The sequence below is a fragment of the Camelina sativa genome, chromosome 10 (assembly GCF_030686135.1).
Source record: "Camelina sativa cultivar CO46 ecotype springtype chromosome 10, ASM3068613v1".
NCBI lineage: Eukaryota > Viridiplantae > Streptophyta > Magnoliopsida > Brassicales > Brassicaceae > Camelina > Camelina sativa.
Genome location: NC_141889.1, coordinates 7,156,765 through 7,181,111, shown reverse-complemented (window position 1 = coordinate 7,181,111; position 24,347 = coordinate 7,156,765). Strand labels below are relative to the sequence as shown.

Genomic DNA, 24,347 nt, shown 5'->3' with positions numbered 1-24,347 from the left:
TATTGCTTATCAGCTTTGCTAAAGATTTATCAGATTTATTGTCCTTAAACTTTTGGAATCTAATACTTTGTCACGTTCATTCAAATTTGGTAAATAGTTTTGTAGTAAACTTTACTTCATCGTGTTGTTAACTCGTGTCAGATGTGATGCCAGTCTTGTAATATATTGACATTTAGTACTAAAGAAAAATGTGGTAACCATTGTACTCTTATTATACGTCTAAAGCTTTCTGAAGGTTTGGACAATTTGCTCCACCAAGCAAAATACTTGCAGCTTCAAGCAGACGAGCAAATGAGATCTGCACCTTACAGCATTTTTAGCTGTTCGATGCTTAGTAGTAGAATGACTTGGCTTTATTATCTGCAGTGTCCTTGCAAAGAATCGACCGAACTTCCATGATCGATCTAGGAGGCTCCAGGTCTTGCTCTCTCAACGAGTTGCCAAGCAGCTGTTGTATCTGTGCTGCAAATGTATCGTCTAATATCTGAAAATACGCATCATTCCACATAATATTGAAAGATCAGGTGAAGTCTTGACTCATAAAATTTAAGTTACTGCAGTTTTTATTGGCACTTACAGAGACAGCAACTCTAGAACCCTTGTACCAAGCTCTATTCTCTTTCCGGTTCTCCAAAAAGGTTAAAACAATCTGTCACGCACAGAAGAAGAGTTAGCTCTCCAACACCGCAAAACAAATATTCAGGATAGGGCATTAAAAATAGTTACCTGCCCCATACGATCCCAATATCCTCGAGACAATGCGATAAAGACATGTGTCTCACAAACCGAGTGTAGATGATTCACTGTGTTGGTGAGTTGCTCCTTTAGGTTATTCATTTTGCTTCTGATGTCTGATTCTCCAACGCTTTCTTTAGAATCTTGTAGAATCTTCTTCAACATTGTTGTCTTTTGTAGCTTGCTCTAAAAAGAAACAAAATAAATGATTACCACACAAGCACATAATAAAAGGGAAATTTTCAAACATGCTTTCCAACGAGATAACAAAACAAGAACAAACACTACAAATCATTCTTATTTTGATGCTGAAAACATATATCAATCAGCTTCTTTCTTTTATAAGATTTCAGCCCTATAACATACGAATAGCAAGGAAATAAAAGAGTTAAGGGAAACTCACATTTTCTACAAGTTTTTCAACCACAGCCTGAAGGTAACTACGAAACTTGGCTCTGAGCATCACTGTCACCTCAGAAAGACGATCACCAGGAGCTGCATTCCCACCATCAGGGATGCATGACGACCATACTTTAAATTTAGTCTCTATATTAGGCCGTAGAACATCAAGCATCCTCTTCATGGAGTTTAATAGAATACCCAGCTGCACCAAGCAGATACAGAAACTTCTCAGCAAACAAATCTTTCTTTTTTGGAAAAAAATGTAGGAACATTATGCTCACCTCATCCGGAACTACATACGCAATCACAGATCTTTTAGTCAGCTTTTGGACATATTTGAAACTTAGTTTTTTTGGAGCCAAGTTTTCTTTGAGAGGTGATAAGACATCTGCATACTGCTTCTCCAGAGCTTCCACAGTTGCTTTTTCAACATCAGCAATGGCCTAAAGAAACACAATCAATGTCAGCCTATTCACACCAAACATGTAATGAAGTTGTAAGCTTATAACATGCAATGGTATGTACACGCAATATTTTCATAATCGCAAAATCAAAAAGCATCAAGGAACAGCTAAACTCACACTCTCCAGAACAAAGATATATTCTGGCCATCTGGAAATGATAACGTGATAGTCTTGAATGGTTTCGTTCAGCCTCTTATACATTTCATCAACAAATGGAGTTGTTGAATGTTGTGTCCTGACTCCAGACCATTTTACCTGCTTGAATGACAGTTCCGTAAAAGAAGTTAGTTTGAGGAAAGAGAGACAAGGGAAACTAATTTTGCTTATCCATAGCTTTGATTTGAAATCGAAGACAAAAGAAATCTGAAGGAAACCTCACAAAAAGTATCAGTATACATACCTTATCAAGTTTCAAGGACTCAAGTAATGAAAGGCGTCTATCTTGAATCCAAATCATGATATATAGATGGAACAACTCTTTTGCATCAACACCTCCTTGGATAGGACTGTAAATTGAAATATGATGACAGTAAAAAATAACAGACAATCAACAAATCAAATAATCTAAACAACCTACCTAATGTTCCAGTTGGAAAGATCACGTTGAAAGTCTGCAGTTGCAATCACAAGCTCTGCAACTGTTGGCGAAGGGCCCGAGGGCGGACATGCAACAAGGAATGCTCGAAGTCTATTGCAGAGATCAGTGCTATATATAGACGCTGACAGGTTTGGAAGGTCAAGGAAACTGCATATAAAAATATAACAAACACAGGGGAAATCAGCAGCTGCTAGAAGATTCTACAAGAGCTTTAAGTGCAGTACACACATCTAAACATCTCAATCACAGAAAATTTGATAACATAATGTACAACAGTGGTTCTACTTGCAAACTAACCTGGGAAGTATATCTTCATTTTGGATCTCAATATCAGTATAGATCTCATTCTTTACATTCTTGCAGACCATAGTCATTTTCTGGTAAGCAGAGGACATTGCAGATGTATCCCAAAAATTGGGCTCGCTGTTATTAGCAACAAACTCATCTGTCTCACACAAGTGCCTTCTAGATCTCTTCTTTGCTGCTGCCTATAATTGAAATGATGCCAAATAGATGAGAAAAATGGCTGATCAAGAGTAAGGTACGGCAATTGAGAGGCTGTATGCTATACCTGGAAATAATGACAAAGATTAGTCTGATCCTCCGGAGACAAGACATCGTGCAGAAGCGTGTACAATTTCACAGCAGGAGTGAGCGCTGGCGCTGGAACTCCTGATGCAGAACTGACCACATCAATCATTCCAGAAAATGAAGACTCGTCAAGAGATTTGTAGTTCTCGAAGACCAGTTTCAGAATCTGCTCTATCTGGTCCTTGATTTCATTCAGGATCCGATTCTGTTGAAAGCAAAAACACAAAATAAAGATCCTTAAGCAGTCATAAGCAGAAAGTAATATTATGCTTCCAAAGAAGAAAAAATCAACAGCAAACAGATTAACTTGGGTGATATTAGATATTGTCTGATGCTTAAATATGCCGTTAGCAACTACGAGGATTCTAATCTGTCATTCACCATTGTATTTACATTTTACACCTATGGATATAATGGTGAATAACACAGGAAAATTTCTGATGTTGTGCTCTAAAGTCAAGTATTATGATCAACGTAAACAAGCTAACTTTAGCGTCATATCATGTCCGTCCCTTAACTTGAGGCAAGAAATACGTAACTCCAAAACCCACACACACAAAAAAAACCCGCAAACTAAATTAATAACAGATAACTGCAGAGTGCATATGTACCTCTTGATGACTCAAGGCGCTCTTGCCATTTCCCTTCATGATGACAGGTGTTAATAAGTCATGCACCAAATGGAGACAGTCGGATGTCGGTGTAGCGACATCCATTACATAGGACAAGTATCTAAAGCAACAGATCAAGCAAGATAGAGAAAACGGAGTTATAGCATATCCCTCAAATAATAAGAATTAACAAAAAGTGAGTACAGTATACCTAAGCTTGGTGTAGACATCTGAAATCCCATAGTAGGTGGCAAATTCTTCCAAAAGCCATTTCCATGAACCATATAACAATAAGTTTCTTTGCTGAAACCGCTGCATTTTCAAGGCCACTTCCAGGACTAGGTCATATGCGACTGTCTCCGCAACAGAACCACACTAAAGGAAGATGAAAAAGGAAATCAATACACCAAAATCAAATGAACACAAGACAATGAGTTTTATCGGTGTTCAGAAACATAATCTTCAGAAGATAGAAGATATATCTTCAAATTTTTGAGCAACGTTTCAATTAATGGACTTAGAAATGAACGAATTGAATGAGGAGCTGAAAATACGTAAATTAGCACTAAGATAGCCATAACAACTTATCAAGACTAAAATCAACAACTATAGTAAGATAATATTTTCTGGCCAAAACAGCTTAGTAATATGAACAAGAGAAGAGGCTATTGCTGTACGAGATAAAGCTTTAAATATGGTAAGGAAATGGACTGCTCGAGTGTCTCTTAGTATACAACAAAGAAATGCCAATCCACTTACAGAGCGCAAATCAGAAGAGAGATTACTAACAGAATATATAATGAGTCATTTGTTAACCCACCTTCAAATGGCTGTTATCATCAAAACTTGCTGAATAGTCAATATAGAGCTGGAGTTTGCCCACAAGTTGATGTTCTGGCTCACGAAAAACAGACCACCAGCGAACTTTCTCAGCCTGTATGTTTTCTTCATTAGAAGCATTTGAAACATAGCAACAAATTAAAAAGGCAAGTCAAAGCAACTTACTGAATCTTCAGAAATATTAGCTAGTTGGACAAGCACACGCCCAAAATCCTTCCCCATCGGATCAAGGATCTCAACAATCAGATCATCTCCACGACTGTCAGGAAAGCTGTTGAATTTCCATACACTTTGTCAGACATCACAGATATGGAAAGTTTCCCCAAGTGATTTTGGGAGAGTGGAAAGAGGAGTTGGGAACAGAACATACAAAACATGGCTTTCACCAGATCCGGGTTGCATCACAATGGCATCATCTTCAGCTACGCTTTTCAATCTTAACTTACACGAGTATGTTTCTGAATGACAGAACCAAACGATCAATCAATATTTATTGAAGTTCTTGTACAAAAACAGAGAGTAGTGAAGTGGGAAACATGGAAATACAATTTCTTTTTAACTTCTCCTACACATACTATATATGGCATATTATTGTTAAAAACTAGGATGCTAAGTAAAGTTTATTCTCCCCGAATAGGCAAGCAGTTAATAATCTTCAGTTCTTCACATACCTTGTACAACATCATAAGACGTTGAATTGTTACGTAGACTTGTGACACCAGTTTTCAGGAGACCAGAGACTTGTTTTAAGTACTGTGTACTGGCATGTACATATGCCAGACTTTGACGAGGAAGAGATGAACCATTGGCTGGTACACGGACATGGATCTTCCTAAGAGCCCGCCAACCAGAAAATAAGCGTGTTGACATATTGGAAAAGTGAATCCGGATTTTCTCGAACTTTATCAATGATGGCTTCAAAGATGATATACTACAGCCAGTTGGACCATCCAAAACTGTTTTAACACGTCGTACTGAACAAGCAGACAAATATATTTTACGACTATTGATTATAGGAGGGGTAGCCAGAAAGAATATGGACCAAAATTCAAGTTTACCTTGCACCTTCATTTTGCCAATATTTTTTTTAGGTTTAGGTGCAACTCCTTCGTGCGCAGATTGTGAAGATCGCTTCGCCAGAAGCTCCTCCTCTGATTGCAAAAGGAGCTGCTGCAACCTGTTAGTCAGTATTAGCCCAAATACAAATCTGTTATTCAGTAATTTGGAGGCATGAGGACGAAAAAGTATCCTTCAACTTCAGTTTGCATAAAGAAATCTAAACTATCTATCCAACGCAATAATATAGAGAATTTGAAGAATACATATGAAAACTAAGAAAGGAGCTTGGAAATATAATAAACTCACCCAAATGCTTCTCGTAGAAGAGCACACTCATTTTCCAAAAACATGGGAGCCTCCATGCAACCCGTTGACCACGCATGCAGGCAAAGTCGTACACATGCATCATAGGAAACAACAGCATGCCATGGCCCACGAGAACTGTATCAGGGTACATAAAGAAGCGACAGAGTAATTAAAAAGAATACTACTTGTGTACTAAACTGATTGAAGATAACATCTAGTGATCTACATCCAATTTCTCAAGCAATGAAAAAAACTAATCAGATCAGAACTACCTCGCATGAAAAGTTGGTAACCGAGCTGGATGTTGATCAGGTGGCCCAGATGACTCAGAAGCAGCACTAGGTCTATAGGAACAGAAGCAAAAAGTGAATATGGTTATCAAACTGAGAACTCATTTCATATAACAAGCAACAAAAGGAAATACCTATTAAAGTGGCCAGTCTTTCTACTTTCTACACAATCTCCTGTTTTGACTTCTGAAACCTGAACGCTTGAAGTTTCTGGTTTAATTTCTTCAGATTCCTCTGCTGCCCCGGAAAATGGAGGGGCACTGGGTATATCGCTTACTTCTTCAGAAGAAATTGTCTCATCAAGATCCTGCAATATGAAAAAGAGCTTTGAGAAGATCAATAAGGAAACAAATCCTTAAACATCATTGTTGTTCCACAATTATAAAAGGGATTACAGACATATAGCAAACTTAAACAAGAAAAGCAACTCTTGTTTAGTGTTACATAAAGACCTTATAGCATCAGCTAAAGCACAAGCTCCTGACCATATTTTGACATCGTTATGACGATTATCACAAAATCCAAATCTTCAGACCCAAAATCAAATAAGATGAGAACAAAACGCGATTGCAAAAATCATTCCATATCTGTCATCTTATTGGTCATCCTAGCTCTACGAACGCGGAATAATCATCCATCATACTAAATACTCTACGATCAGAGAGTTTAAAACGAAAGGTTAAGGTTCAACCTTCTCGACGGTTGCTCTCCCGTTCGTCTTAGGGAAATGAGTCTGTTCCACCTGAGATACGCCGCCACCAATCCTCCCAGCTGTCGGCGGTGGAGGAGAAAATTGCGAGCTAGTAGCAGAATCCGTGGATTCATCATCCTCGTCAGTATCACCATCAAATCTGGGTCCCGTTAGTTCGCGAGCACCGACCAAAGTCTCTCTTGAAGAGCTCACCTCGGAGTATGTATAATAAGACGAGTTTCTACCGTAGCTGCGACCAACGGCGCTGGAGACTCTACTGTCCTCGGGAGACGAATCGAGAGACGCGTCCTCGGAATTTGTTCTCATACCGTCTTCGGAAGTGGCGTCAGTATCGGCCACCGCTAGGGTTTTGGTGACCGGAACAGGAGCTGAAGGAGATACGCGGCCGTCACGGACCTTGGGAGCAGGTAATCTCAATTGTCCGTCGGGGATCATGGCGAAATGTGAAGTTGAAATCGAAGCACAAGTGCTATTTAGTTGGGAAGGAAGTTGCTAAAATTGAGCCAAATCCAAATGAAGTCTTGCTTTAGAAGAGAGATTTGTGGAAGAACTCAGAGAAAAAGCTTCACAGATCGAGCTTGATTTTGCAATGGAGGAGACTAGGAAAGCTTAATCAGGAAGCTTTCACCGAGAAGAGAGAGTGGGAGAGAGAGACGATTGAAATCTGTGTGCACACTTCTTCAATATGATTTTTGTTTTTTTGTTTTTTTTAATTTACTTTTTGATTCTCTTTTTTTAATTTGAAAAAAAAAATTGGGAATTCAAATTTGGGAAAGTGGTAGAGAAGAAAGCAATCGAGTGGGTAGGAAGAAGACCTCCGAGAACGGTGTCGTTTAGTACGCTCACGGGGGAGCTGGGCATAACGGGTAGGTGACGTGGAAAAGTAATTTAGCATTATAATTTTACATAAATGGTTTTTGAAAATGGACGAAAAGGAATTGTAACTTTATGATTTTTGTAAATTGTTGTTATGGTAGGCTACTAAATAGGTGATGGTAGGGACAACTGGACTCGACTGGTGGTCTTGTTTTCTACCATTTTCTTTTGTCAAAGTATTCCATTCGAATTTCAAAAGTGGGTTATTGAAAGTTATTTTGGAAGATGATGAGCCTTTGATTATATAAAGCTTACTTGAATGTTTGGTAGTATTAAAAACTTGTGTAAAAAAGTATGTTTTATTGAAGAAAAGAAGGGGAAGTCCATCACAAATAAGAAACATATCACTTTGCTTGAGTTGCAAAACTGTCAAATACTATCTAACCACATGGAGGATGTTTGTTGAGCTTCTTTACCTGCTAATTTGATTAAGCTTTTGTTTGTGTGTATATAAAGTGTTGAGATGCAACAAAAGGATACCTAACCAAAAACAAGCATAAGAAGAGTGTTGATACCATTGTTGCCTGATTGATTGATGTATCATCTCCAATGTTTTCATTACAATCAACATATTCCACACTCTGAACTGAAATTATCATTATTTTGAAACAAAGTACACAAGTGTTTCCTGGCCCTTATTGAAAATCCTTTTCTCCTTTTCAAAATCATAGACATGGCAGAAATAAATAAGGAATGGAGAGAATGAGAACTCTTTGGAGTTTTTGAGAAAGTGTTGGGGGTTTATTATGCGTACAGGTCATCCACATTGCACTCTCCCAGATACACTTTGATGCTCCGTGGCGATCCACAGTTTCCTTCAGCTATCAGAACTCTGTCGTTTGCAGACATGTGCGCTATGATCTTGTATATCATCTCTATCTGCAATTTCAATGATAAAAGACTTCTTGATACGTCCATTCGAAAAATTACAAATAAAATAAACTGCAAGGATTTAGACGTTACTTCCTCAGGAGCATGGCAACGATCAGCTATCTCTTCCAATGTCAATGGCTCTACCGGATCTTTACACCTGCAGGCAGATAAAGAAAATTACAATATAAGTGATCTCTCTCGAGTCTTGACACAAGATTTGACAGGAGAAGCGGACATGGTCTGATACTTACGTGGCTTCATTAAGAACTGACAACACCCGCTTTTGCAGAGCCAGAACTTCTGCTGCTGCCTTTTTGCCGGCTTCCACACCTGTAACCGTTGTTTCATTCAGATTTATAGTAAACAAAATTCAGTTAGGCAATTACAAAACACCGGTTTCAGATTCGGGAGGAGTATTTCTACCGGGTTGGTGGTAAGCATTTATGTTCACAATTGAGGCATACAATCCGACCGCTCTTTCATAAAGAGCTATAAGAGCCCCAACAGATCTTGGTGTCACTTCCTCGATAGTAACGCTAATGGACTCTCTACCGTTTGCATATAATGCAGATCTAGTTCCCTGAACAAATTCAAACCAGCTTATCAGCTAGGAAGATAGTCTAAATACAGTGTGTGTAAAGAGAAGATCTTTTAATTTGTGCGAAATTCAGACCTGAAGCATCCCAAAGAGGTAGTCTCCACAAGTGACACCTGGTTCAAGCTCCCAATCGTGACCTGGGGGTCTATCCCGTAACACTTCTATAAAGGTTGCAAAGAAATTGTGCACACCCTCTCTCAGCTGTTGAATGTAGCTAGTGAAATAAGAAAATTAAATACTGTTGCATAAGAGCTCCATTTTTGCTATGTCTCAATAAGAAAACTATTTGAATAAAGGAAACTCACGCATGCTGATCTGTGCTCCCCTTGTTTCCATATACAGTTAACCCTTGATTAACCTGCAAATTCGAATAACGGTTCTGGGGATCACACTCGTAAAAACAGGGTTGAGGAAACAGTACACAGATTTCAATTCTTCCATGAAGGCGGTGTAACCAAGATCTTAAGATTTCTAAGAGTGGTATTAAATGCAAGACCAATTTACACTTCTCAGTAAATTCTCATGAACCCCCGTTCGGAAGTATTGCGGTGAAAGTTTAAGAAAGAGTATGCTTACAGTGTTACCGTCAAGATCAAACTCCTTTCCCAGTGATTCCATGACCAGCTGCTGGAGATACCGACTAAATAGTAATAAGCTATCCTTGTAAGGAAGAACGACCATATCCTGTAAAGGAAAGGAAAAAAGAATTAAAAGGGCAAAGAAGAACTCAATCTCCTTGCTAGTCTTGGACACTCTCGAAAAAGTTGAGGGAAATTACCTTGGAGCCAACACCATCTGAAGCCCAGTACCAACACATAGCTAAGAGAGCTGCAGGGTTATTTTTTATCTGAAAGAAGAAAGAAATTCATAGGCTCGAGTGAGTCATGGTTATTATCTAAAGTGTATGAGTTAGGAAACCAACCTTGTGATATAAGGTTCTACTAAAACCCTGGTAAGTAAATTCATCTTCAACAAAACAAGAATTGGTAGTTTTAAAACAAGCTTCAACAAGTAAGACTTACCGAAGTTGTTCTTGTCGCCTCATCCATTATTTTGGCACCGGTAAGCAGCTCTCTAATATTAATCCCCTATACGATGGCAGTGCATTAGCATACATAAAAGCAATGAGTGATCATACTAAGTTTAAGCTTATGTACCAATTACCTGTAGTGCTGCTGGAAGCAAACCAACTGCAGACATTATTGATGTTCTTCCACCCACCCAGTCGTACATAGGAAATCGAGCTAGCCAACCTTCAATTCTGGCTGTATTATCCAGCAACGAGTTTTCTTGGGTTATTGCAACACCCTGCATAAGCAAACAGCGGGAAATAGCTGCTGAGGAACTACAGTTGGGCAGAAGTTGAAGCTAAATTATATGCAATACATCTGAAGTTGTCTAAATGATCCATGGAAAGCCAGTTTTCACTCTTTTGTAACTGAGACAAATTACTGGTTCCATTTAACTCAGATTACTTCTAGCTGTGTAAACCAGTTGGGCTTTTATAAACAGCATTTTTCTCATATTCATGGAGACATGGATTTCAGAATATAAGCGGAAACAAAAACCTGAGATTAACACCTGCTTTGAGAAATTCAGACCAGCGTCACGGAATGCTTTCTGCACTTCCAAAAGTCCATTTCTAGTTTCAGGAGTACCTCCACTCTGAGAAACACGTAAAATACTAAGTCATGCTCGCCAATATACAAGACCAACCATCATATAAAACAGCCTGTGCAAACAACGGTATATAGTACACACCTTTGAGATAACAATCACTAAAGTCGTGGCAAGCTCTGCCCCAAGTTGTGCAACCTGATGATCGATTCCAGCAGGGTCGGTGTTGTCGATGAATCTTATCTATCAACACCATAAAGGCACGAAAAAACCATACACAGCAAAAAAAACTAGAATTAGAAAAAATTAAGACAGGAGATCCTTACATCAGGCAGAGATAAAAGAGGTGCCAAGAGTGTGAACAGCAAGGGAATGCAATTGTGCCAAGAATTAGAACAGTGCGAGATACCTTCAACGGAGGATTATCAGGAGCCAAGGCCTCAGCGATAAATTGAGGTCCAAGAGCCGAACCTCCAATGCCTACAGAAAGTATCTGAGTAAAACGACCCTCAGGAGAAGTTGGTGGCTTAATCTGCAATGTATAAACAAATTAGAGTAGGTAGCGCAAGCAAATTAGAGTAGGTTGAGCTAAACAAGACACTCTATAAAGAACTATTTTTTTCCAAGATCAGCTATGATATAGACTGAGGCCAATCACAAATGATCAGAATACCCAAACAAGGTGGGATCGAATACTAACCTTGCCAGAGATGATGTCGTCGGAGAAAGAGCAGATAGAATTAAGTGTATTCTCGATCAAGGTCTTCAAAGTGGGTTTGGGTGCGAGCGTAGAGTCCCTAAGCCAGTAATGTCCAACCATCCTTCCTTCATCTGGATTCGCTATAGACCCTTTTTCAAGATCCTCCATAGCCTTAAACGCAGCCTGAAACCGGGGCTCCATCTCGGCCACAAACTCGTCGGTGAACCCGACCCGGCTGACATCGAGATACAGCCCGAGGTCTTTCTGCTGATAAAACCAATCGAGGTACCGCTTCCACAACGCATCCGGATCTTTGACAAGCTCTTTCTTCGCATCCGAGAGAGAAATGTCGCGCGCCAAGGAACGAGCCGAGGAGAGAGTCAACGGCAGGTTGGTGGTGGGTTTGGAGGTATGTGGGAAAGAGAAGGAATCACGGGATTGCGCCGGCGGCAATGCTTTAAAGGAGAGGTTTTTGGAAGGTTTGAGAGATGGGGAAGAAGAGTAGAGGCCTGAGAGAGAGGCCATCTTAGAAAGACAGCGATGTTTACGAGGGAAGAGAGAGAGTCAACAATGGAAAGAGAGAGAGAGAAAGGGTGGAGCTTTATTATTTATATTTAGAGGGATCCGTTTAGTTTATTCCGGTTTGATTGATATTTGGGAGGAACCAATGAACAGAGATGAGTTGCGGAAAGAGATTTTTGTCCTTTGGTGGGAGCGAACGGCCCTGCTTAGATTAGGATTCTCACAAGTCACAAGCTTTATCACTCACTCTTCTTCTATGACCACTATACTTATACTATAAAACTATATTGTCTCAATAGATATACCATTTTGGGTGGCATCATATTCTATTTTATTTCGCGTGACCGCCATTTCAAATGTTCTCTTTTCTTTTCTATTCAGAATCAATCAATCAACTACCACTCTTTTTAGTTGAAAAAAACAAAACTAGCACTTCAAACCATCTCGTCTGCAGTATGATGAACACGGTATGTGTTTGGGATGAAATGTTGAGTTTAATTTGTTGATTCGGAGTAGTATGGTTGTTCTTCAAATAACTTATAGTTTGCGAGACTTCCAAAATACAAATTTGATATTTAGAGGACAAACAAGACACAAAATATTAATCTATAAAAAACACTGATTTGGTTAGTTGTTTCATTCAGTAATGATTTGTTTTGTTTGGCAATGATGATTCATGGTTCGTCTGTAATGATTTTGATCGATTTAACTCACATACAAACGGACCAATTGACAGCTATAAATATGTTTTTAAACTGAGAATGCATCTACAAAAGTCTTTATTATATTATCACAAAAACTCTCCCATACACGATTTCCAAGGAGCTCCATTTAACCAAGCCTTCCGATATCGGTGGAGCTGCTGCTCGCCGGCGTCGGGATTCCACTGACTCATCTCTTTATCGTCTTCGATCAATTCATCTTAGTGATCTCTTTTGCAAGTTTTTTCCCCAATTTTTATTTTTGCTCAACTTTGTCTGACTCCTTTCGCTTCTGCCTCCGACCCAAAACCTAACCAATATACGCTCCCGCTGATATGTCTTTCACCGGAGAAGCTCCACTACAACTCTTCCTCACCTTGGCGTTTGATTGAGAAACTAGGGTTTTCCCCAGTGGACCTAGTTTCCCAAATTGATTTAATTCACGACCACTGTCTAGTTCCGCTGATCCCTCAAGCACAGGAGATGATTCTTGCACCGCAAATCTCTCTGACAGGCTCGAGTAGACTTCAGTCCTCACTTTGGCAAGCGGTTATGAATCTAGGGTTTTCCCAGTGGACCTAGATTCAAACCCTGAATCAAACCACGACCACCGGCTGTTCCTTTCGATCTGTCACTCCACGGAGGAGCTCCCTGTCCCGCAAAGTTCTCTGCCTTGTACGGTCAGCCGCCGCTTTCATCTTTCTCCCTGGTCTCCGTTTGTGAAACTAGGGTTTACTCGGGTGGGCCTTATCTCAGCTATCGGCCCATTAAGCTTTTCAAACGCAAAGCCCTCAACCTATAAACCCAGGTACAAAAATTCTGAACTTCGACTAAACCCGATTTCAAGTTTCTTTAGAGATGGATGTAAGAATGTTCGACATAAATTGCATCTTCTATCGATACCCCTGTCTTGGGTCAATTATTATCAACTGCAAATCCTGGTCCGGTTTAAGTCCACTAAGAATTTTGTTCAAAGCTCAATGCTTTTGGGACCTCCGATTCTAGTCTCTAGCCACACCAAAGGAAATGGTGGTTACCGATACTTCCACAATCCCCTTTCTCCATGCCCTATGATCACCGAGCATTGTCATGTCCAATATATTAACCTCGGGAATACTCTCCACTCAACTGCTGCTCCATATCTAAATCCTTGTAAGTCCACATATGATCCTTTGTTCCATGTGTTGAAGCCATATTTTAGCCAATGGTGTGATCAAGATTACACACTCTATGAAATCCATTTGAGGAGTAATTTCTCATTGTTGCTTTGGCTTCGCTTTAATTCTCTAAGAATTATGGCATTTGTATCTCGTCTGGCTTTTTCTATTGAACCCTTTTGCTGGATGCTGGCTGACATATGGATTCTGATTAGTGGCCTCTTTGGTTACGGCTTTGTTCCGCCCAAGGCCAGTCTTCATCCTGTGGCAACTCTTGCATCTACCTGCAAGCTCCAGAGAACTTCCAACCACTCTCGACCTATCGTTAAGCTCCTCCTCCGTGTATTCCAACCGGTAAGAAGCCAAGCTTTGACACCTTCTAAAATGCCAAATTGTCTCATGACTGTGGCTATCTCCTCATCCACTGATTTGTTCATGGAAGAGCATGTCGGCAATCTTGACCTCACATGTACCAATTTCTCCCAAGAAATTGGTTCAAAGCTCTTAAGAATCCTTTGTCCATTATTTCTATCTCTGCTTTATCTTATTGTTGTTTTGGCATCGGGGAATGCCCTTCTATCTTGTAGCTTAAACAATGCTTGTAGAAACCTTATCTCATTTGAATAATGAATTGCAAGTTGTTTGACAAAAAAAAAAGTCTTTATTATATTCTGTAGTAGATTTTACATAAGAATTTTTTTTAAAGAAATAAAAGTATATACAAACATCTAAATTCATTGTCTCATTAAGAAGGAACAGTTACCAAATGATTCAAATAATTCAACTAGAATTAGTCAAACTAATCTATCCTCCAATCAAATCAATGGTAGTTGAGAATCAATTACAGATAAATGGTAAATAAGTATGTAGTTCTCATAAATCCAAAAAAAAAAATCCAGATGAAAGATATATATATGTAACGTTAATTTGCACGAGGAATGAATCTGACACAAAATGCGCAGAAAATTTTGAGGACGCTAATTTTAATTTTTGTGGTTTTAGAAGATAAACATGATGATGACGGCATTAAAAACAATAGAAAGGAAGAGCAAAAAAAAAAAAACGTAAAGAGAAGAAGAATAAAAAAACAAATCGTTTTCGTTCTTTCTCCCCATCCCATAGAGAGAGGAGGAGGGTCAGACCAGAAGTCGCTCGCGAGGCTTTGTAATAAATCCAATCCTTTTTTAGGGTTTTGCTAGCGATCTCTCTGGTTACTGTTAGGGCTTTCCTCAATCGGAATAAAAACCCTCTTCTTTTCCGGCGGAGGGAGATTTGGCTCTGGAAGACTTTTAAAATGAAATAGAACCCGGCGGGGGGAGAGAGAGAGAGAGACATTTATAAAGCTTATCCTCCTCGAATTAGGAGTTTCTGATTCTGTTTTGCTTTTTTTTTTTTCTTCTAATTCTTCTCTCCATGACAAAACGGGTATTCGAAGCCTGGAAAGGAAGCAATGTAAGTCTCTCTTTTTTTCATCATCGAGCGATTGAGCCTCGGATTATGATATTAGGTTCTCTGAATTTTGTTTTCTGGTAAAATTTTGCATGACTAGGTTTTGGTTGATTTTGCTCTCTTTGTTTTGAGGAATTTTATTGGAAATTAGGTTTTTTTTTTTTGAGGCTTACGAAATATCACTGATTGGTTCGCTTTGGTACGTGTAAACTCCTAATGTTGCAGATGCGAAAAGCTGTAAGGGCTTGGTGGGTTCACAAATCACAACCATTTTGAATGACCTTACATTACATAGTTAGTGGTTTATGGGATTCATAAGCTGTGTTTGTTGGTTTGATGGTTTAAAAGGGGCTCGGATTCTTGTTGGATTTGTTATAATTTTTGAATAGCACTGCATTTTGATTTTAGCATTATCTTATTAATCAAATTTTTTTGGTTTTGAATGCCTTGAATCTGTACATGTTTTAAAACTCAGTGTGGTAATACCATTAAATGAATGGTCTGTAGTATCTTGATTTGCTCTCTCCTTTCTCTTTTTTGCAGAAATTCATCCTTGGTGGGAGATTGATATTTGGACCAGATGCTAGGTCACTGCCTGCTACCTTGCTGCTGATCATTGTTCCAGTTGCTTTGTTCTGTGTATTTGTGGCAAGACATCTTCGCCATGAGTTTTCTTCCTACAATGCAGGTTATGCTATCTTGGTGGTAGCAATTCTCTTCACTATTTATGTAAGTCTAGCCTTCTTCCATGCCCATCTCATTACTCCTACTTATTTACATTTGTTTCTTTCTGTTTAATTGGGTTATTATCATCAAGATTTATCAGCTGTTTTTTTGGTCGTTAGATGTTATGTTTACAAAGCATCAGAGTTTAATTAACTGCTATGCACCCTGCTTGGCTACAAATATATAACCTGAAGATGTTTCTTGTTCGTTTTGTACCTCCGGCTTAGAAGTTTAAACTGTGTCTTCCTACTCTGTCACATGTTGCGTGGCATTCTGACTTTTTACTTTTTACTTTTTTCCTGCTGAATCGCCTAGTTGGTTTTGATAGGTATTGATCCTCCTCTCCTTCACATCTGCACGAGATCCTGGTATAGTTCCACGAAATTTGCACCCACCAGAGGAAGAACTACGCTATGAGACAACAATATCAGCTGATGGAAGACAAACACCAAGTGTTCAAATTCCTAGGACCAAAGAAGTCATGGTTAATGGTGTTTCTGTTAGAGTGAAATACTGTGATACATGTATGCTTTACAGGCCTCCTCGTTGTTCTCATTGTTCCATCTGCAACAACTGTGTTGAGCGCTTTGATCATCATTGCCCGTGGGTGGGCCAATGTATTGGACAGGTAAGCTCATTCAAAAGCATATTGTCTTTAAAAAGAATAAACTTCATAAAAAAATTATGGCCGAGGTTTCTTTTCTCCTATCTGAAAAAGGCCAAGATCTGTTTGTTCTGCTGATTGGGCAATCTTGTTTTGTTACGTGGGTAGACTCTGACTTAGAAATTTGTATCCAATGGCAGAGAAACTATAGGTATTTCTTTATGTTTGTTTCTTCGTCAACACTTCTCTGCATCTATGTGTTCTCGATGTCGGCTTTCTACATCAAGATTCTGATGGATAATCAACACGGAACTGTGTGGAGGGCAATGAAGGCTTCACCTTGGTCAGTTGCTCTGATGATATATTGCTTTATTGCCCTGTGGTTTGTTGGAGGGCTCACAGCGTTTCACTTGTACCTCATAAGTACAAACATGGTTAGTTGCTCCCTTATTGTTTCAGAATTCAGTTTTCTAGTTGGAATCATTGGGCTTTTCTTCTGATAATAGTATCATATGCAAGTTGTGAATCAACTGATGGCGATACCGTGCAAGTTTTGCAGACAACCTATGAGAGTTTCAAGTACAGATCAAACAGCAGAAGCATTGTCTATAACCGTGGCTGTGCAAACAATTTCTTGGAGGTATTTTGCTCGAAGGTGAAACCCTCGAGGAACAACTTTAGAGCCTTCATAGAAGAAGAACCCCCAAGAGTTGTAACTCTGCCTAACACAACCAGGGAATCAGCTGAAGCAGATGAGGATAATGGGACCCGACGACAGAAAGTGGAAGACGATCTAGACATTGGGGACGATCTTATGAATCTCTCACAGCGTTGTAATGCAGAAGAGGCCACCAACGATCAGCCTCATCACACTTTGGACATAGACCATGAGAGAGCAGGCTCGGTAAGGACAGAAACAAGGCATGGAAGCTGGGGAAGAAGAAGTGGGAGCTGGGATATATCAACATCAGATGTGAGGGAAAGCCGAAGCTTCACAACAGCAAAAGAAGGAAGAGGATGAGGTTATCTTACTTTGTTTTGATTGTTTCAAAGACTTAGGGGAGGGGGTCTCTATTAGGACAGAAGTTGGTAGATGTGATTTGGTATTGGGGATTTGCGAATCAGTTCATGTAATCTTGAGTATATACAATACCAAGAGTAGTAGCTCTGTCTTCTTTTCGTTTTCTTAATGTGTATTGTGCTATTTTGTTGATATTATGTGAATATTCCATTCTGTATTTGCGTCCCCTATAATATCCTACCTCTTAAAATTGTCATGCTCTAGCTAAAATCCATGTATGTAATCATCTTCTCGTACATGCAATTAGCAATGGGATAAAAGGAACTATCAAATCAAACAATAATTTTGTAGCTTTATGTAATATGACCAAAATAACTATATAAGAAAAGAAACTGATTACATGAAATAATTGAACAGTACATAGAAATTGGGAAATTTCATGAAAAAGGAGAAAATACATATAGACATATTCAGGTTTTCATACGACTTCCTGATGGGGTTATTGGTTATATGATTTTAATGTATTTGGAAATCTAAACAAAAATCATGTGTTATTCAATCATTGATTTTAAAATAATTCTCAAAATTTTGTGTTATTGGTTCTATGATTTACAAATTTTTGTTAAGATCTCATGTTATTCATTTAATCATTTATTTTTGGATTTCAAAATCCATATTATGTTTTTAAAGGATTTTAATGGATTTGAAAGTGTAAACTAAAAGGATTCAAATCCTACGAGAAAACATATTATTTCAAAATACATATGTTTTGATTTCCATAATTTACAATTGTATATGAATTTAGAAATCATACCTTTAATAACAGTCACTTCAATGCTTATTAAATTTCATTTACTTAAGCAAACCACCACAAAGTCTTGCATGCTTTCCCATACTCATGCATTGTGTGCGTAATGTTTGAAACTTGGAATGTAACCATGCACGTCTCTCTTGCATGCTAAAAAGATTGTGTTCCATGATTATATAATTTTTCCAAAGAATATGCAAAATCAAAATCACTTGTAATTAGAAAAAAAATTTTAGAGTCTCGAGCCAAATTGCCAATAATTGCCGACACAATAAAATGAGTCTCTATTAATAAGTTTAAAATGTCGTTTGCAAAAAATCCAAACTTCTCTTCTACATCTTCCATTCTGAAACCTTGTAGTCGAAGTTGAATTTTAACATCTTCATTCAAATTCTTGACAACATTTCCACATATAATTTTATTTTATGACAAGCGGTATATAGGAGCATTTGGGTTATTTTCATGCACTTGTCTTAAAGCATTTTCAATATTCACCACTAATTATCAAAAGGATAATGTAGCAGTGATGTATTGATATCCCATAAGAGATCCACAAATTCACAATGTACAGTCTCTTACTGGTAATGTATTGAAAAAAGTAACAAGGTACACTCTCTTACCGGTGGGAGTGGGATCCTAAATTTCAAATGGTTGTAAAATTGAATTGAAGAGGTTAAAACAAAATATTCAACCAAAATATTCAAATATTTCAAATGTTCAAACAAAATATTTTGATAAATTAGTTGGAAAAAAATATATTTTGATAAATTATGTTGATAAATGTATAAGTATATAGTACAAATTATTATGTTGTTAATTGTATATGTAGGAATATAGATAGGTTGATAGTTGAAAATAATAATACATGATATATAAAATTTGGTGTGATTTATGACAAGTCCCAACAACTCCATACATGTACCATTAACAATGTTTAATTAATAAAAAGTAAAAATATTAAATGCACAACTACAATCTATGGTATGCCCTCCGAAGGTTTGACAAAGTTCTTGACTTGAGTGTGCCCTCCTAAAGTTTGACAAAGTTCTTGACTTGAATAAATAAACAAAGGGATTATGAAAAATGTTAAGTATAATGATAATATTCAATTATCATGTAAATAAGTTATGATGGGATAAATACAAATTATATGTTAATAAGTCATGTTTATATGTATATGTATATATATATAGTACAGATTATTATGTTGATAAATGTATATGTAGGAATGAAGATAGGTTGGTAGTTAAAATAATAATACATGATATACAATATTCAGAATTAAGAACTTTTAATTGGTGTGATTTATGATACATTCCAACATCTCTCTACCATGTACTATATATTGGCAATGTTTAATTAATAAAAAGTAAAAACTTTAAATGCACAACCATCTATCTTTTAAAACTCAAGCCAAAATCCAAGTTTTTTTGGCAACGTTTGTACAACTAGTGCTTCGTGATATTGAAATTTTAGCCTAACAAACTATATAAATTTGAGGAAAGAGAAACTGAAAGAAAACAAGACAAAATCCAAGTTAACATCGTCTTGTACATGCAATTAGCACCAACTATCAAATCAAACAATAATTTTGTAGCATTTTGTATTATGACCAAAATAACTATATTTCTACGGTTTATTTTAATCTAAAACACGAATACAGAGCGAATAAAATTCAGAAAGACAATCCCACCCAATTAATGGCGATAATATTTAGCCAAATTTATCTTCTTCTTTTTAGGCTCTTCTATATTCCTCAATACTACGTATCTCAGTTTCTAAACAAAGAAAGATGATAAAGAATGGACGTTGTCTTTGACTAAAATTGTAAAAACCACCAACTATTAACATAGGCTTTCCAAATTTAGCAAATATAAGCAAAATTTTAGTAAATATAACTTTACTTGATACCAATTATAACATAGCACATCCTAAAGTTATCCAACCCTATATGACACCCTAAGTGTACATATATATAAAGCCAAACATCATAAAACTGAATAACAACCGGAAACTTGAGTTTAGCTAAGACATCTTTCGGACGCTTAGAAAAATGGCAACGTCCTCCGTTCTGTCCACCTTCGCTGCGGCGGCAATTACTTTGCAACTATTCTTGTCTCCTGCTTCAGCCTGCCCTCACATGAAATACATTGACGCTATCTGCGATCGTTCCCATGACCAAGCTTACTGTGTTAAAACTTTGACTACTAATCCTCCTACAGCTGCTCCCATTGGCCTGGTACTTCTATGTTTTTTCATTCTCTTGTAAACTTTATTTATTTTTGGATCTTGTGACATCTCAATCTTAAATGGGAATGATCATTACAAGTTTCCGATAATAAAAATGCTTAAAAATTATCTCTCCGACAGGTTCCATTGGCGGAGGCTGTGCTTAACTTGGCCATTTCCCACGCGGAGAAGACAGCCATTTTCGTGGACGAGAATGCGAAGAAAGACCCAACGGTGAAGGTTGCGTTTACGGAATGCCACAAGGCCTACGTGGCCGTCGCGGCTGCTCTCAAGAGCGCAAATGTGAAGCTGAAGACATCCCCGGACACAGCTGACTACGACGTCAGGGCTTCAAGCGACCACATGAGGCTCGTGAATGAATTGGTTGGGAAAAACAGTGACAAGGCTTCAACCACACTCAAGGAAATGACTGTGCAGATGGAGAAACTCCTCGATCTTGCAGCTGGAGCCGCCGATGCCGTTGACGACGACGATGAGAACATTCGCCTTCGCGTCTGATGGATGTTAAACCGAGCTGGTGTCGTTTTTTGCTTTTTCTTTTGTTCACAATACAAGTGGAAATTAATTAATTAACATGCATACACATATATATATATATATATATACAAACTGTGTTATGATAAATTAGTAATTCAGTTTGTGAAATATTTGGTCAAGTTTTGCATCTCTTACAAAAAATATTTTACATCGATTTGAATTTTAGAACAAAAAACGACTCCGGGTTTAGAAGAAGAAACTGTACTTAATTAAGTACCAATAGTGTGTTTGGTAACTTTGGTCAATCTGAGTATAGTGTGCCTTCCCGCCGTCACATCTCTGTCTATAGTATATATAGCATTAAAAAAAAATGGAACCAATGGGCAATGACATAATATGGCCCTAGTCTGGGATAGTATTAACTTTTATTAGTTGATCTTTTTTTTTTTTTTTTTCTTGGTAAAAGGTTAAATATTAGTTGATCTTGGGGCTAATAAATGTGGCAGAAGGTTTGAAAGTATCGTCTAAACTGTGGACATTCTTTTTAGTAGCGCTTTAGTTTTACATGTACTCAACATTTATATTTTGTCGCATATGGCCTAATACGTTAGCATAGTCAGATCTCTATATCTATTATTAACCAATTCAATATAACATGAACGGTTAGGTATTGGCTATCTTTGTAAAAAAGCAAAGTTAACCTCGAGTGACTTACGTACAGACCAACCACCCTTAACTATGTCCCTCATCTAAAGTCTAAATCCAGGGCAGCCCCTGTTACGCCAAATTAAGCGCATACAAAAAGTTTAATAACTTCCTACAGAAACATATATTCTTCAGCTTTGGCTTTGGTTTTACCAATAGAGCTAATTGAGTTAGTTTGGATCGCTGTTGTGAAGTTTATCCGCTCCTCCCATGATGCTTGCAAGATCAAGCGACAGTTAAACTTCAACATTTTGGTAGGAAAGATTAGTTGGTTCGCTCTTGTTCTGATCCAATCTCCTAACTGACGACTACAAATTCTGGTTTTACCAAACTATACTGTAAGCACCTAGTATTCAATAAAAGCATAGTGGTATTCAACCATTCTCCGGATGAAAGAAAACTCTTTTAACTTTAAAATAATTTAGCATTTTATATTATGCAGTATTGTTTCTGATTGATTGAACTTATTAAAAATAAAGACTTCTTAATCTGCATACTTTAGTTAAAACATCATATATTTTGAAACGGAGGGAATATATATATATAAGCCGAAAATTTAACCGCCCAAAAAATTTTGAACGAGGCTCGGCCCATGGACAGCTCGACAAATTGACAACTTTTGGCTGTAACCCCTACTTTAATTCACAAAGTCCCTCATCAGCCACCACCGCCCCTAGCGTTTCAACAAAAAGCCTAGCGTGTCTAATTTTGGTTTTCTTGAGAATTTCGTACGTCGGAAACCATGTCCAAATTCCCTGTCGGCATCCGCGGTAAGATGATTTCTCGAAATCAATTGTTTAATGATATATATGATTTTGGATCTCTATATCTATCCATCTTTCATATAGATAGTTTTTGGAAGTATATTTTTGTCTATGATCGAATTGGATTATTAGATCTATTTTTTATTCTTGAAGATCTTGATTTTTGTTCGTAAATTGTTGTTTAATTCTTCTTTCGGTTAAAAAAAAAACTGGATCAGGTGCAGTGCGTGAAACATTACTCGTATGGGTTATTGATGATTACTCAATCCCTGAAAGTCTCGTCCATCCGTGGCAAATCAAATCAGTTTTTATGGAGGATGCCTTCTCAGATGAGATGGCGCCCATCTGGATTGTTGGTGCTGCTGAGAATACATATCATGACCTCCAATTTCCTCCACCACTTCCGTTTATCCAAGTCCCAAGAACAAGTACAACCACAGTAAAGATGTCGAAAACCACATTAATAATATTATAATAGCTAGACAATAATAAAATGGTTCGTCACATCCAAAAAAAGCCTTGACATCAACTAAATATATATATTTATATATCATCAGCACCAAGACAAATAACATAGAACATCCTACATACCTATTGAGATATATATACAAAAAAGTTACTACTCGGAATCAGGCAGAGCATCAAGATTTTCGGCTCTTATTACTCACCCAAAACACTAAAAATAAGAGTCATCATTGAAGGTCACCAAACACCATTAACAGTTCCTCTGTAGCAAAAGCAAGCATAGTTTAATTTCTTTAATGGCACTTTTTCTATCATCTTTGTTTGAAGTATATTTTGTCGTCTTTAACACTGTTTTGTTATTCTTTGATACTTTTTATGATAATTTTGTTTTTATTCAAATTTTAATTTTTATGTTTGAGTAGCCGTCAGTTATAAGAACATTATATCCCTTATTTTAACAAACCTTTTTGCATGTGATTATCAATTCCCCAACTGTCCTCTTAACTCATATAATAAAACCCTCTCTCTATTGATACTATTTTTTTTTTATCTTTTTTTTCGGCAGGGGATGTACATGCCGGATTGCGCAGGATTTTAACGGATATTACTTTCTGGTCATTCAACTTGAAGGATCCACATAATACAAATTTGCTGATACTCTCAGAAAATTATGACAAGATTGAACAAGACCCAAGATTCTGCAGATTTTGTCAAGCTTTAGAATACAAAGGTTTGTACGTTGTCGGAACAAACTTTGAGTCTCTCATTAACCCTGAAACTGCATCTGTCTTGGCAACTACCCTCGCAGAGCCACCAAAACCTTACGGATTCTCACATCCCCGTACCCCTTAAGACAAAGCTTAACTTGTATCATCGGGCTGTCTATATGTATTAGACAAATCCCTTTTTTATTTGCTACTTATGATTAGTATGTATTTAGTGGCGGACCCAGGAAAATTTTTTACCCAGGTCAAAAATTTTATTTTTACGTAGTTAAATATTTAAAATAGAAAAAAGAGAATATTAATGTAGAATGGGAGTGTTGAAATTGGGTTTGGGGGTGTCAGCGCATTGAAAAAACCCAACTGAGCTAATGAAACTTTAATTATTTACATACAAAACAATGTTTTTTAAGATTTTACCTGGTCAGTTGACCCCCTAGCTTCTACTTGGGTCCGCCGCAGTATAACCTTTGTTCATCACTATCAATTTATGCTTTTTGTATCCATATATGAATGATGCTTGCTTTGTTGCTTACTCCTTATCTTTTTCTGTATTGTTTACTCAACGCCTGTCATTACCAAAGCACAAGTAGAACCACAGTAAAGATGTCCAGAACCACATCTTATTATAAAGATAAGACAATAATAAAAAAGTTTTCAACCCTCGGCCTTGACATTACTACTAATAAAAAGGACAATTTGAG

The 24,347-nt window shown here is 37.6% G+C and overlaps 5 protein-coding genes across 7 annotated transcripts; 3 read left to right on the top strand and 2 right to left on the bottom strand.

Annotated features, from left to right (window-relative positions):
• Positions 1 to 85: 85 nt before the first annotated feature.
• On the bottom strand, positions 86 to 7,439 carry LOC104717814 (uncharacterized). 2 transcript variants are annotated; one of them, XM_087469260.1, is made up of 21 exons: positions 6,588 to 7,439; positions 6,031 to 6,203; positions 5,879 to 5,950; positions 5,607 to 5,741; positions 5,300 to 5,418; positions 4,913 to 5,215; positions 4,612 to 4,699; positions 4,407 to 4,512; positions 4,222 to 4,335; positions 3,613 to 3,776; positions 3,402 to 3,522; positions 2,771 to 2,995; positions 2,497 to 2,687; positions 2,179 to 2,346; positions 2,002 to 2,107; positions 1,719 to 1,856; positions 1,419 to 1,580; positions 1,139 to 1,339; positions 727 to 921; positions 578 to 649; positions 86 to 484 (listed from the first exon to the last, which is right to left on the bottom strand). In XM_087469260.1, exons 1-21 carry the CDS (start codon positions 7,041 to 7,043, stop codon positions 332 to 334), a joined length of 3,462 nt encoding a protein of 1,153 aa, XP_087325386.1. In that variant the 5' UTR covers positions 7,044 to 7,439; the 3' UTR covers positions 86 to 331. The 2 variants fall into 2 exon arrangements, with proteins under 2 accessions (XP_087325386.1, XP_087325385.1); XM_087469259.1 differs by having other exon boundaries at positions 1,719 to 1,859; positions 6,588 to 7,408.
• A 617-nt stretch (positions 7,440 to 8,056) lies between these two features.
• Positions 8,057 to 12,136, bottom strand: LOC104717813 (glucose-6-phosphate isomerase 1, chloroplastic). The gene is made up of 14 exons (XM_010435442.3): positions 11,273 to 12,136; positions 10,982 to 11,104; positions 10,717 to 10,815; positions 10,537 to 10,620; positions 10,120 to 10,263; positions 9,978 to 10,043; positions 9,734 to 9,802; positions 9,532 to 9,639; positions 9,261 to 9,313; positions 9,031 to 9,169; positions 8,781 to 8,937; positions 8,609 to 8,687; positions 8,448 to 8,514; positions 8,057 to 8,363 (listed from the first exon to the last, which is right to left on the bottom strand). Exons 1-14 carry the CDS (start codon positions 11,795 to 11,797, stop codon positions 8,229 to 8,231), a joined length of 1,848 nt encoding a protein of 615 aa, XP_010433744.1. The 5' UTR covers positions 11,798 to 12,136; the 3' UTR covers positions 8,057 to 8,228.
• A 1,339-nt stretch (positions 12,137 to 13,475) lies between these two features.
• Positions 13,476 to 14,279, top strand: LOC147935867 (uncharacterized). Its single transcript, XM_087468496.1, has one exon. It carries the CDS (start codon positions 13,476 to 13,478, stop codon positions 14,277 to 14,279), a length of 804 nt encoding a protein of 267 aa, XP_087324622.1.
• Positions 14,280 to 14,438: 159 nt separating this feature from the next.
• On the top strand, positions 14,439 to 17,669 carry LOC104717812 (protein S-acyltransferase 8). Of its 2 annotated transcripts, XM_087469258.1 has the most exons (6): positions 14,690 to 15,104; positions 15,327 to 15,349; positions 15,645 to 15,830; positions 16,156 to 16,455; positions 16,632 to 16,865; positions 16,991 to 17,669. In XM_087469258.1, the coding sequence occupies exons 4-6, from the start codon at positions 16,309 to 16,311 to the stop codon at positions 17,450 to 17,452; spliced, it is 843 nt and encodes a 280-aa protein (XP_087325384.1). In that variant the 5' UTR covers positions 14,690 to 15,104; positions 15,327 to 15,349; positions 15,645 to 15,830; positions 16,156 to 16,308; the 3' UTR covers positions 17,453 to 17,669. The 2 variants fall into 2 exon arrangements, with proteins under 2 accessions (XP_010433743.2, XP_087325384.1); XM_010435441.3 differs by lacking the exon at positions 15,327 to 15,349 and having other exon boundaries at positions 14,439 to 15,104.
• Positions 17,670 to 20,183: 2,514 nt separating this feature from the next.
• On the top strand, positions 20,184 to 21,166 carry LOC104717811 (uncharacterized). Its single transcript, XM_010435440.2, has 2 exons — positions 20,184 to 20,499; positions 20,631 to 21,166. The coding sequence occupies exons 1-2, from the start codon at positions 20,314 to 20,316 to the stop codon at positions 21,006 to 21,008; spliced, it is 564 nt and encodes a 187-aa protein (XP_010433742.2). The 5' UTR covers positions 20,184 to 20,313; the 3' UTR covers positions 21,009 to 21,166.
• Positions 21,167 to 24,347: the final 3,181 nt, after the last annotated feature.